We start from the raw sequence: 14,341 nt of genomic DNA, 5'->3' as shown, positions 1-14,341 counted from the left end.
CAACAGCAGCAGCAACAACAACTTCTATAAAAATTAGTATGAATACACCATTCTGAAATAATGGTGCCACTGGTTATCCCTAGTAGATATGAATGTTGTTGTATGTCTTTTGGGCTGTGTGGCCATGTTTCAGAAGTATTCTCTCCATGCCACACAGCCTCTGAGGATGCCTGCCATAGATGTGGGTGAAACGTCAGGAGAGAATACTTCTGGAACATGGCCACACAGCCCGAAAGACATACAACAACCCTGTGATCCCGGCCATGAAAGCCTTCGACAACACAGATATGAATGTACTGATATATCTCTAGATTGCTTGCTTCAAATTATTAACCAATACTAAATTATTAACCCATACAATTCCTTACTCTGCCCTCTATTCCAGATTATACTGAAAAAATGAGGCTTGTAAAATCAAAGTGAATTTAAAGCCGAAAGGACAGTCAGCGTGTTCACTTCTAGCTCTCCAAACAACTACCAATGCTCAGCAACTCCTTGTGTATGTTTTATACTTGGTTCCAGTTGGTAGAACTGGGGATTTTTGTGAAAAATGAAAGAAAAACCAAGCCAAAAATCCCAGTGTTATATTCATTCCATCTGTGCTATCATGCTCTGTTGTTATCTGGTCACCATGTTGTGAGATTTTTTTTTTTACTCTACATGACTGTCAACATATGCCATGAAATCCAAATGTATTTGTTCTGCTGCATGCATAAATATATATATTATACAGGAGGAAACCGCATGAGAACTGCATTTTCAGTGACATTAAGGTGACTCCCTGGATTCAAATTGCAGGAAAGGAGGTTCCACCTAAACATCAGAAAAAATATCCTGATGTAAGAGCTGTCCAACATGTTTAACATGCAATATGCTGCCTCAGAGGGTGGTGAGGTGTCATTCTCTGGAAGTTTTTAAGCAGAGGGTGAATGGCCATTTGTCAGGAAAGCTTTGATCATGTGTTCCTGCAAGGCAGAGACTGTATTGGATGGCCCTTCCAACTCTATGTTTCCATGATTATAACCAATTTTCCATGATTTTATAAAGTTTCAGATGCTTCTTTTCAATACAGCTGGCTCTACTTATTCATGCATTCTTCATCCACAAATTCAAGTATCCAGGACTTGAAAATATTTTTTAAATCCCCAAAGGCAAATCTTGATTTTATCATTTTATATAAGGGACATCATTTTATTATTATCATTTTATTATGTGATTGTATATGATGAGACTTGAACATCCATGGATTCTGGAAACTAATAATCAGGAAGCAGCCCAAGCAAATGATGTGATCTTCACTAGAGCAGTAAGAACATCAGGGCTTAATCTTCCATGTTCACTACAACTCTGTGGCAGAAAGGGCACATTAAATGTTCCAATCTTACCCTACACAATCCAGATTAAAGTGTATCATAGGCATTGGACATTTATATCACCGAAAAGTCCCTGCAGAGCACATAATCTGAAAATTCAATCAAAAAGAAGGTATTCATGCAAAAGGAAAACGGAGAAACATTACTCCAGAAAAGATGATCCAAAGATTTGCCACGGAAATGCTAGTATCACTACTAAAAAACAAAACTTTCCCCGTATTACTTCATGTGTTATGTCATTTCATTTAGGTTAAGAGGAATACTCTCAGGATTGCAGCTGTAAAATAGCATATCTTTCACGGACTATCACAAGCAGAGTATTAGTGGCTACTTACCAAAATTTTGAGAAGTTGTTTTTCATCACAGTCTTCAATACTGTCTACTTTTAATTTTTCTTTCCATTTCTAACAACAAAATACAAATGAAACAAACAGTGAATTCAGCTGATTGTGCAATAAGATTCAAACTTTGATTAAGGACCTCTTCATACAGCCCCTGGCCGTTGCTGGCAAAATGGAAGTTGTGCAGGGTACCTTGTGGTGCCTCGTGTTCCCTCTCTCTTTCCCCCATCACATGGTGGGAATGGGACAATGTGCATTGGCATCTGTCCCTGTCTCCACCAGATGGGTGAAAGGGTGGCAATGCATGTTGCTGTGTTGCCTTTCCCCCCATTAGATGCAGGAAAGTGTTAAGGGGATTTCTCAGAGGACAAGGGGGATGATGGGTTTCATCCCTCTTGTCCTCTGAGACAGGGGAAAGGGAAACCAGTAAAAGGTCAATTTTTTTTGGGAATTGGCCTTCAGCCGATGTGGAGTTTCCCCACAATTTCAGATTAGGTCTCCGGATGGAGGGAGTGAAAGATTGATTAATAAGGCGTTTGGAGAAACTCCATGAAAAAAAGTCCTTGAAACCCAGGTGTATGAGGCATGATTTGATGGCTTCCTGGTCGGGCTTGGATTTAAATTAAGTGATGTTTACTTGGTGTCTCAGGGGAGACAACATTGCCCAAAGATTCAGGTTCCTGTTTCAACTCTCAAGTTCATGATTCAAGTTTCCTGTGTTTGCCTATGTTCCTGAAAGAGTTTTGCTTTGGAAAAAGTTCCTGCTTTCATGCTTATGCATTTATGCCTATGATATTGACTTCCTTGGCTTCAAGTAACTTGTCATTTTTGGACTACTGCTCATTAGTATATGGACTACTACTATTTTATAGCTCCTTTTCTATTGCTTTTCTGGGAATTGCCCTTTTCCCCTTTGTACATGCTTTTTTTTAATAAACTGTTGTAGCTAGTACTACTGGACTCTGGTGTGGTGCTGGGTGAAAAGGTGCCTCAAGGCTAGAGTGCAACAGAAAGGGCAAAAAGATTGGGTAGCTCAATTGGAGCTACCCAAAACAAACTATCCTTCTCTGTCACTTCAGGAGGAAACGCTTCTCCTCCACTTCAGGAGGAATGGGGGCGGGGCCAAGCCAGCGTCATTTTCAGAAGATGAAAAGGGGGCCATAAAACCTCCAACATGATGAGGTCACAAGTGAAATTGGACTAACACTTACCAATATGCTCTGTATTTCTTCGGGTGTTGCCTTGGTTTGGTACATGAGCATTTCCTGAGCAATGTCTTTTCTATTTTCAAGCTTATTCATTTTGTCGTAGGTGTCAGTATTTAAAACAGACCATCCAAGGAACTGCGTAAGCATCTGAAACAATACAAATAAATAGAACTGTTTAGGTCCTTTGGCTGCGTTTCATTAAATAAGTCTACCAACCAAACTAATTCAAGTCTATCCAGTGCGCAAATGTCACTGAATGTCAATAAATATTTGAACTTACTTCAGTAATCTGTTCATCATATTCATCAAAGGGTCGGCCATCTTTTCTGTTGTAAAATGTAGCTACACCCACAATTTCTTCTTTTTTGTTGACAATAGGTAAAGACAAGACATTTTTAACTATCCAGCCCGTTTCATCAAAAGCTTCTTTCTGGAAAAAAGAAGGCAAAAGAAATGCAATGCCATGTTTTTATTTTTAAAAAGAATATGAGCATAAAGATTTCAGGTGAGATATAGTCCTAACCCCAGTTCCAAGAATCGTTTAGGAATAATAAGAATAATCCACACGTGTGTGAGGGGAAGTTGGTGCACACCCCTTAAGATGCAAAGTACTATTACTTAATACTATTTGGATGGCAGGTTGGTGTATGTAACACAATAAAACAAAATGTTACCTGAAAATTGAAGTATTCATCTGAGGGTGCATTCATCATATTGCAGATCTAGAGAGAGGAAGACATTAAATAAACAGATGCTTTTAATTCTTAAAATCTGGTGTTTATAGTAATTAGGCCAAGCATAGTCTTCTGTCTTATGACACATATAGATGGAAGGAAGATCCCTAAAAGCAGTAGGGATGTAATTCATTATTAATTTTCTCGTCAAAGGCTGCATTGAGTAATTTTAGCCATTTTCTTTTAGCTGTGAGAAGAAAAGACTTTGAAAAAGACGCATTCCAAAATTATTCACAATTCAGAACCTATTCTATGCAAAAAAATAAAATAAAAAATTGATGTAGTTGTTTTATACACACACACATACAGCAGTTCTTGTGCAAGAAATATGTCTTCTTTCTGAAAATGTATTTTCTGCAGTTCCTGTCTTTATTCATAAAATGTCCCCAACAGTTGTATTTTCTATCCAGGAAATTGATATTTTTTGCACATAAAATAATATTTATGTGCAGAAAATCATGTTTCCTGCGCAGAAAATCCTCGGGATTTGTGTGTGCGCACGCTTGCGCTTTCAAAACAACCACATGCAAATTTTGATTAGCATTAGTTCAGAATAGCAAACGTTCTCTTCAATCCAGAATTGTTCTCATTGGTTTTGAAACAATACAACTTGTTGGTCAGTAATTTTTTGATTTTTTCCCCAACATTTTCCATCTCTAAAAAAAGCAATCAGCAATCAAAAGACTTGTTCAACTGTTCTATCTTCAATGTCTTAGTGGAAGTGATAAAGAAAAAGGGCAAGAAATGGAAGGTGATGATTTATAAAATTCTGTTATTGTGCGAAGCAGCACAATTTAACAAGTCTCATGCCATTTATAAGCGAATGGAATTATGAGAATTATTATCCTTAAGGTAAACAAAATATAAGGAGCTTATACATTGTATTAGATTTTAATTGTATATACAGTAGAGTCTCACTTATCCAACATAAACGGGCCAGCAGAACGTTGGGTAATATGTTGGATAATAAGGAGAGATTAAGGAGAAGCCTATTAAAAGTCAAATTAGGTTATGATTTTACAAATTAAGCACCAAAACATCATGTTATACAACAAATTTGACAGAAAAAGTAGTTCAATATGCAGTAATGCTATGTAGTAATTACTGTATTTACGAATTTAGCACCAAAATATCACGATGTATTGAAAACATTGACTACAAAAATGCGTTGGATAATCCAGAATGTTGGATAAGTGAATATTGGATAAGTGAGACTCTACTTTATTGTTTAACTTAATTTTAACAAGAACTTTTAAAAGTTTTTCTTGTTGATATTATGTGGCATGAGAGAAGCCTCCCCACAGGATAGTAGAACATCCGGATGCCCCCTGGGCAATGTCTCTGTAGACAGCCAATTCTCTAACATCAGAAGCAACTTGCAGTATGTTCTCAAGTTGCTTCTGACATGATTAAAAATCATGTGCCTTCAAGTCAACTCCAACTTATGGCAACACTATAATAGGGTTTTCGTCTTTTATGGATGAGAGACTCTTACTTGTCTTGGTTCACCCAGTGGGTTTCATGACCAGCAAGGGATTTAGCTCATGGCCTAGTCCATTACTATCATCAGAAGGCCACATTAGCTGTCAGGTTTTAATTATATCTTTGAAAAGGCTTTGAAGTGTATTTGTTTAATTTTTGTAAGCCAACTTCTAGTCTCATTATTTAGGGAAGGGCAAGATATGCCGGATGTTGACTATCAAAGGAAAGAAAAGACAGTATGGTGATCATCATAATCATAATCCTTGTCACATCATCGTCCTCATCATCTTCATCATTTCTCAAGTGGCAACAGACCTTAAACAGGTTAGGAGCAATGCACATTAAGGGCACCATTATAGGACCCTTATTGCACTTCAATTGTTATGGAATCCTGTAATTTTGTTGTGTGATGGGGGTCTTTGAACTTAGAAGTATATTTAGATTGTTGTTAGGTTGTGATGACTTTGTATAATAATCCTTTTAAAGAATGGGTTTAAATACAAAAACCACATGATGCATTGCCCATCCAGCAAGTGTACTAAACTGCAAAAAAGCATGAAAGAAAATGTGAAACTTACAAAGCCATTTTCAGCAACATACGTTGGCAACCCACTAGCAAGACACCAGTGGTCTGCAGGAGGTGACCTTGAAGAATAAAATGAGATAAAAGTTAGCCTTTTGGCCTAAACACACACAGCTAACGACTAACAAACTAATGATAAGGACTCACGGAATAACTTTGATTTCTTCTTTCCCATGTAAAATGTAATCAATTATTTTATAAAAGTTGACTTCCTAAATGCAAGGGGAGAAAGCATTATAATAATCTGAAAAACAAAAACACAGCATTCCAAAACGGTGCTTGTCCCCATTAATAATACTATGTAACAACATTTGAAAAAAAATCTGTTCCTGGTTTGAAAGTGTTATTTCCTGTTTAATTATGCAGTACTTGCTTTGCAATAGTTGTTATATTCCAGAAACTTCATTTTTGTGGCTGCCATAAACTAAGTTGAATTGGTTGAGACTCTCTAAGATATTCATTGAAAAACTATCGTAAAATGTGTTGCAGGGTGTCCCACAAAAACAAAGTTTTTTTAATTTAATCAACTTTTTCCATGTTTTTATGAGAGAACCAATTAGGAAATGACACTTATAAATCAGGAACAAAAATGGTGTTACATAGTGTAATAATATTAATAATAAAACTCTCTACTCACCCGGCCATCGGGTGTTTTGGGTCCTTTGTATGGTTCTGCTTCACCCAGCTTAATTGGCCACTCATCATAGAATTCCTGAAAAACATCACACATGAGTTAGCAAGAAGTTCCACTCAGAACTCAGAAGTGACAAGTTACATTACGAACTTAAATAAATGAGGAATGATTTCACAGTCTCTGTTGTAGGACTGCAATAATTAATAATTAGTTCTCTAGGGGACTTTCCAGATAGGCCCTATATCTCAGGATCTGATCCCAGGTTTTCTGTTTATCCCAGATTATCTGGCAATGCGGATTCATATAATCTGGTTTAAAGCAGAAAACCAGGGATCAGATCCTGGGATATAGATCCTGTCTGAAAGGGCCCCAGGAATCTCTAGGTCCTCCAGTGTGTCCCTATGCCCAGCTTCTGCCAGACATTGATATCATTACACCATGCAGGAGAAGTTAAAGATTCATACAAAAATAGCATTTTATTATTTATTTATTTTTCACTTTTGCAGGGATCTTGTGTCTATAAAATAATTTCAATCCACTTGGTGTTATATGCTTACTTATTGTATTTTAACAATCTGAAAATAGGTTTTTATGTACCTTCAAGTCAACTCTGACAGATAACAATTCTATCAAATGAATGTTGTGGCAAGATCGACTTAGAATACATTTGTCAGTTTGCACGGCTGATCAGGGACTTGAACTCTGGTCTAGTTCAACACTCAAACCAGAATGTCACACTGGATGCTTCAAAAAAATCAATTTTGATGCTAGTAAAACCTAGAGATGCTAGTAAACCTTAGAAAAGACAATTAGATCTAAGTAGCCTAACTGTATATAGAATTATATAGTGCTAATCTACAATTGTATGGTAGTGCCAGAAACTGGGTTGCTGTGAGTGTTCCGGGCTGTATGGCCATGTTGCATAAGCATTTTCTCCTGATGTTTCACCCACATTTTATGGAACATAGCCATATAGCCTGGAAAACTCACAGCAACCCAGTGATTCTGGCCTTGAAAGCCTACAACAACAAAGTGCCAGAAATATTTGGGAAAAGGAAAAGTGGGAACTGAAGTGTTATGGACATTGTTTCATATACAGTAGAGTCTCACTTATCCAACATAAACGGGCCGGCAGAACGTTGGATAGGTGAATATCTTGGATAATGAGGGATTAAGGAAACGCCTATTAAACATCAAATTAGGTTATGATTTTACAAATTAAGCACCAAAACATCATATTATACAACAAATTTGACAGGAAAGGTAGTTCAATACGGAGTAATGCTATGTAGTAATTACTGTATTTAAGAATTTAGCACCAAAATATCACGATGTATTGAAAACATTTACTACAAAAATGTGTTGGATAATCCAGAACATTGGATAAATGAGACTCTACTGTATTTGCTTTTAGAAACAGAGTTTGAATGTACACTATGACCCTTATATATAAGGGAGCAATATCTACAGTTACATTTACTAAAGTAAATAAAATATGTCATCTCCAGCCATTTTCTAGGTCCTCTGGCATGACTCTATTGTGTGTTCAGTAGGGTTCACTATTACCTGCAATGTTGTGTATCCATGAAATATGGTCTTACATGGACTTTACATTTTATATTTTTCAAATGACATATTTACATTTGAAGGAAGGTATTTTAACTGAAGGAAAATCAGTCCTATTGACTTCAATGGAGTGAAAGTACAAGCAAGCTTATTTTAATATCATAGTTATATATAATTCCTAATTTAGGATTCAATTATAATTTGCATTGAATAAAGTTCTTTTCCTAGCCATGCGTATTGGAAGGGTGTGTGTGTTAAATCTTTGTTTTTATAGTAAACAAAATTTTATTTACCTTTTCTTTGGTCATATCTAGCAGGCCAACAGAATATCTTTCACAGTTTAAGTAAATTCTGATAGTGTACAATGCTTTATGAAACTGTCGTTCAATATCTGTAAGTTCTTCAAACACTTTGTTGCCACACCACAATAGCATCTAGGAAAAGGAGGGGAGGATATAGAGACAATATCAAACTTTTTGCTGATAACAGAGACATGCTGATAGAAAACAACTCTATATGAGAGAACAGGGCATATTGAAGATATTTACCACAATAACAAGCATCCAATTGTTCCATTAGAATAGATCCTTTGACTGCATGAGAAGTTAAGTGACCACATTCCATTGATACTTAATCTACTGTAGGTGGGACTAACTATTAGATTCAGGCCAGTGTTTTCACATTTTTAAGACTCCATGAATCATTACCATTAATTATGTTGTTGTGTGTCTTCAAGCCATTTTTGACTTATGGCCATCCTAAAGCAACTCTGTGAAGATTTTCTGGAGCTGAGAGTATTTGATTGGCCCAGGGTCACCCAGTGGTTTGTCATGGCTGAGAGGGAAATCGAACCCTGACCTCCAAAGTCATCGTCCAATGTCCAAACCACTATATCACACTTGGCTCTCACAATTAATGATACTGATTGCCAAATACCAATATTCTCATGGATATTCACAATATATCAGGGCTAGAGCCTTCTTAGTAATATATGCTGATGTAATCTCATGTTATTCCAGCACATGTACTTTGAAGGTCATTGCAGAAGGATCTATCCAGTACAGTGCATAATGATTCTCAGTTCATGATACTGAGGCAGAAGACAACTCAGGGGAATCCCGGGCATCATTTGGCTGTAGTTTTGCATCTAGGATAAAAGAGCCATCACCTTTTCCCAGACCTTCAGCACAGCTCTCATAGGTTCCCCAGTGCTATTAGTATGGAAGGAAAAAAGCCCAGCGAAAGAACATCAGCAGAAACGTATGCCTTCATCACACAGGCAAAATTGCTCATCCTAGAACAGTTCAACCTCACTTCAGGCATGGAGCCTGCCAGATCCCATGACACAATGTTGATCTACTTCCTACCTGAAGTGAGGTCAAGCTCTTGCAAGAGGCCATGCCGGCAACACAGGAAGAACGGGGGGGGGGGGACGACAGGTAGCAACACTCCCCCCACCCATGAGATGAGGTGAGGGGCAATGCAGGACACTGGGTTCCCCAGCCTCATGCTAGATTCACGCCAAATCCCCCCGCTATCGCCCGCAATTGTGGCCTCAATGTGATTAGGTCCTTATAGTCAAGCAGTGATCAGACTGGATGTTTAATTAATAAAAAAAACAACCAATTACAGCATAAATGCAAAGAAGCAAAGAAGATAAACCCATTGTTGGTGCTGTTGTCTATAACTTCAATAACCACACAAATCCCTCCCCTTAAGCGTTGTGATTGGAGATGCTGTTGATATTAAAACTGTCAGTAAACAAAGAGAGTGCTATTCCTCTCCTTTTACATCACATCACTTGACATTTCCTTACATGGTCATGTTGAAAAAACATTGTCTGACTTTCCCCAGAAGCTTTGGTTCAGTCTGAATAGTGTCAGACTGCTTCAGTGGGAATAATGTTGAAATATGCTTCCAGAACTGAACCTGACTAATTTAATCTAATCTTATTCTTATATGCCTTCAAATTGTTTTATGGCTTATAATATAATAAGGCAAATCTTTTCCAGTGCTTTCTTGTTTTCAGAAAGGCTTGACTTTGTTTTCTTCTCCAACTTGCAATCTCATCAGATGGGCAAAATTGCTCGTTGTGCAACGCTGCCTTTTCACATGTGGCATGGAGCCTGCTGGCTCCTATCCCATAATGTAGATCTACTTCCAGCAGGGCTCTGTAGTGCAAGTGAAGAGGAAGTGTTGTAAGCTGTAGTGGTGGCAATAACAAGGGGAAGCCAGGTGGTGGGCGCTTCCCCCCGTGGGATGGGGTGAGGGGGAAGGCGGGCGATACGGGGTTCAGGGCAATAGTTTCCTCCTGCCAGGCTCCGCCGGATTTGCCATGATGCGTGGCGAATCCCAGTCTTAATGTGACGAGGTCCTGAGAGAGAAAGTATTGGCCAAGGACATTCAGTCTTTTTCCACCGATCAGCAGGGATTCAAATCCTGATGTCTAGAGTCACAGTCCAATACTGAAACGATTACACCATGCTGGCTTTCAGTTTTTACCTGAATACAAATTGGTCTGCAAAAGCTGGATTTGGCTTAGGATGTTGACAATCCATTTTGCAGAAACAAATTTACTGTAAAGAAAATGCCAATCAAGCTTCTTTGTGGAGGCCATTCCACATCTTGATAGAATGGGCTTAGTCTGCAACCCCAGAACTGGACCTTTGAAGAAGATCTCAGTGTTTGCACAAGTACATGGAAGCATGAAAAAGTAGCAAAACAAATGACAAGAGAGGTTTAAACAATTATTCATTTAGATAAATACATAAACAATACTATACCTGACTTTTTCTCATTTCCAAATTGTACATGTTTGAAATGTGGTTGTGTTTTATAGCGATCGTAATAAAATTAATGTATTTCTTAAAGACCTGTAGTAGGAAAAAATTAAATGATGAAAACAAATGTAAGATAAATGATTATGAATGTGAATAAGCCAAAATCAAACATTTCAAGTTTAACTAATTTCATTGGGATCATTATTGACATGGTTATTTTGTCACTGGAATAGACAGCTTTGTAAAGATTTGTATTGAATTCTTTCACGGAAAGGCCAAAGAAGCTTACATAAGGCTTCTAGGAGATTCCCAACCCGTACTCGCTAATCTAATATTAATTTACTTGGAAGAAAGTCCCCTTGAACTCAGTAGATATTACTTCTGAGTAAAAAAGTACAGAGATTGGACTTTTGTTTTAATTGCACATTAGGCATGAATCAACGCTTTCCCAAAAGGAGTATTTTGAGCATTACCTGTAACTCATTTCTTGATAAATGATAACACACAGCAGTTATCATTTGAGTTAGTTTTTCTTATTTTGTAAAATACGAACTTAAGCAAAATGTACCCAAATATTCTCAAATGACCACCCCATTTTTAGAAGTAGTGTGTAAATTGCACTTATTACTTTTAAAAAGTAATGGTGTTACCAACTGTTATGCTACTTAAAAATATACAATAGCCATGTCATTATCCAAAACATTGTAAAGTATTATTTACACATTGGGTGAGTATATAATTTGCATTCGGGGGATTTTGAGACATTTTCTAAATTCACGTAGTGTTAATGGGGTCACTGAATTCCTTTTTTAAATTAGGTCAATACTTACTTCTTCATCCTCTTTAGAGAACTCAGGCTCAGTTTTCTTGTTAAGGACCATTATCACAGCAAGAACTTCTTTGTTATGAATTATTGGAGTTGCCAGCATATTTATAGTTGTATAACCAGTTTGTTTATCCACAGAGTCAGAGAAATGATTGTTCTGAAACAAATTGGAAGCTTTGGTTAATATGCTTCAAGCCATTCACCGTTATCTGCAACCATGGTTTCTCTTGATCTAACTAAGAATTCCATTATTCCTTTGGAATACTTAAAAGACTTGAAAACAGATTATCATCCGCTGTCAATGGTGTCAAGTGATACCACAGGTGCTAGAAGAATATCACATGTAAATCTGAGACATGCTATTCTCTTCAATGTAAAATATTAAAATTGGAAGAGACTACCAGAGCTATCTAATCCAGCCCCCTGCCATGCAGGAATATGTAACGAAATTACTCCTGGAAAATTCCATTCAACCCCTGTTAAAAGAACTCCAAGAATAGAGTGTCCACCACTCTCGGAGGCAATATTTTCCAATGTCAAACTGCTCTAACAGTAAAAAAAAGTTGTTCCTAACATTTCCGTGGAATCTCTTTTATTGTAATGTGAATCCATTACTTCACATTCTACGACCTCATTAGACCAGCTCCTTTCCCCGTCATCCACTGGTTTCTCTCCTCTTTTCCGATGGAGCTCATTACATGATGCGTGCCTACTTCTAGTCAAGCTCTGTTGGCAAAATGGAGAGGAAGTAGTATATGCTGCTGCTGCAGCAACACAGAAACCTTCCCATATTGCCTTGAGGACAATGGAGGGAAGCTGGGTAATGACGCTTCCCCCATATGATGGGGTCATTGGTAAGTCGCACGATGTGGGGCATGGATTTGCCACAGTGCATGGTGAATCATAGAATCATAGAGTTGGAAGAAATCTCATGGGCTAACCAGTACAATCCTCATGAATCAATGGACCTTTGTGATGTGGTCCCTAGTCTTTAGAGAAGCAGAAAACAAGGTCTTTCCATTTTTTTTTACATAACATCAGTTCAAATATGTCAGGCTGTATCTCTGTTGTAAAATTAATGCAATTTGACACCACTTTAACTACTATGGCTCAATTCTGTGGAATCTTGGGAGTTGTAATTGGGAGGCACCAGAACTCTTTGGCAGAGAAGAGTACAGTGTGTCAAACTACATTAATTCTATGGTGTAAATATCTCCTCAGTCTTCTCTTCTCTCCTTTCACAGAAAACAAGTTGGTGATAATGCCCGGATGAAGAGAAAGCCCTTTGGATCTTAAAGCTGTGGCAGGTTTGAACATGGAGGCACAGGACCTCATCACAAAGGCCCATGGATTTGCCACACATTGTGGTGAATCCATGGGCTCCCGGCGGGGTGTGTAGAAAAGCCTTTGCTTCATGCCTTGCATTGCACAACTTGCCTTTCCCCCATCCCATGGGGAGAAGTGTTGCTGCCCGGTTTTCCCCTATGGCTGGTAAGGCAACATGGAAAGGCTCCCGTGTTGCTGTCATGGTGGCATACGGTGTTTGCTATACCTTTTCTGGATGGAGCCCCACCAGAATTGAATGCATGTCATGTAATGGGTTCCATCCTGAAAGGGGAGCACAAGCAGCATAGGATGAGCCAAGTAGCCCGTCTGATGAAGTTGACAGTCTTTCAAATAAACTGGGTCTAAGCCTTTGACAAGCCATGATCCTAACCCTTTCTATCTGTCAGGATCCTATGATTAGGATCTTCCATGCTTCATAAACTTGTGCTATTCTAACAATACTTCATGCTTGATATATAGCACTGGCCAACACACATATTGGTTCCTCAAATGTTAGACTTGTTTCTGGGTATGTTTGGCCTGATGATTCCAAACATTGTGCTTCCCCCTACCAGCTCCAGATTTGGAGATATAGAAGATATGCCATGTAGCAGTCTTCATCTGCTCACTCATAGAAAACCATCATAACCATATCTATGAAACTAGAGCTTATGTGGTCCATCCAATGCAATTTTCTGAATCATCACTCCAAATGACCCCAAGAACAGGCCTAAAAGCTATGCTCTCTTAACAAAGGGTATAAGTTGCTAATGGAGATGTGATTATATTCTAGAAGCTGCTACCCTGTTTCCCCGAAAATAAGACATCCCCAGAAAATAAGACCTAGTAGAGATTTTGCTGAATTGCTAAATATAAGGCCTCCCCTGAAAGTAAGACCTAGCAAAGTTTTTGTTTGGAATTATGCCCGCCAAACAGAACACCAGAGCATGCAGGATCGGTAAATGTACATACCATAGATTGCTGTACATGAAAATAATGGTAGTAACAAGAAATTCTTGATAGGATTCACAGTTTGTCTGGTTATGCTGGTTTGTGATGATATCTACTGTACAATATATAATAAATGTTCATTTCTTTTGTTCAACAATAAAAGTGAATTCTTCTTCATGGAAAATTAAGACATCCCCTGAAAATAAGACCTAGCACATCTTTGGGAGCAAAAATTAATATAAGACACTGTCTTATTTTCGGGGAAACACGGTAGCTGAAGCTAATTTCTGGTAGAAGGTGATGTAGCATATTTCATTAAGTAGGCACTCACAGATAACAGAACAGGATGAATTGTACACTTATTTTGAGAAACAGTTTACTGCTCACAGTCTTTCTCATGTGAAAGATGGAAATGAGGGAATAAGACAATGTTTTAATTGCTTGACCAATGAGAGAGAAGACTACAAAGTGTGTAACAGATAGGGCATTTGGATGAATTAGAATAATGCATATGAAATATTTAGGCGTGTATAACTA

General features: G+C 37.9%; 1 protein-coding gene across 1 annotated transcript in view; it reads right to left on the bottom strand.

Moving 5' to 3' along the window:
* Positions 1-14,341, bottom strand: part of pde6c (phosphodiesterase 6C) — a 74,564-nt gene that overhangs the window by 29,222 nt on the left and 31,001 nt on the right. Inside the window, exons 2-11 of the mRNA XM_062976163.1 lie at positions 11,532-11,684; positions 10,705-10,794; positions 8,215-8,355; positions 6,359-6,433; positions 5,869-5,933; positions 5,717-5,783; positions 3,597-3,644; positions 3,203-3,352; positions 2,926-3,069; positions 1,709-1,777 (exon numbers count right to left, since the gene is read on the bottom strand). Coding sequence (XP_062832233.1) covers positions 1,709-1,777; positions 2,926-3,069; positions 3,203-3,352; positions 3,597-3,644; positions 5,717-5,783; positions 5,869-5,933; positions 6,359-6,433; positions 8,215-8,355; positions 10,705-10,794; positions 11,532-11,684 — 1,002 coding nt within the window. The remainder of the gene's footprint in view (positions 1-1,708; positions 1,778-2,925; positions 3,070-3,202; positions 3,353-3,596; positions 3,645-5,716; positions 5,784-5,868; positions 5,934-6,358; positions 6,434-8,214; positions 8,356-10,704; positions 10,795-11,531; positions 11,685-14,341) is intronic.

This window comes from Anolis carolinensis, chromosome 3 (assembly GCF_035594765.1).
Source record: "Anolis carolinensis isolate JA03-04 chromosome 3, rAnoCar3.1.pri, whole genome shotgun sequence".
NCBI lineage: Eukaryota > Metazoa > Chordata > Lepidosauria > Squamata > Dactyloidae > Anolis > Anolis carolinensis.
The sequence above is the reverse complement of the archived record's forward strand: the minus strand, read 5'-3'. Positions and strand labels throughout refer to the sequence as shown.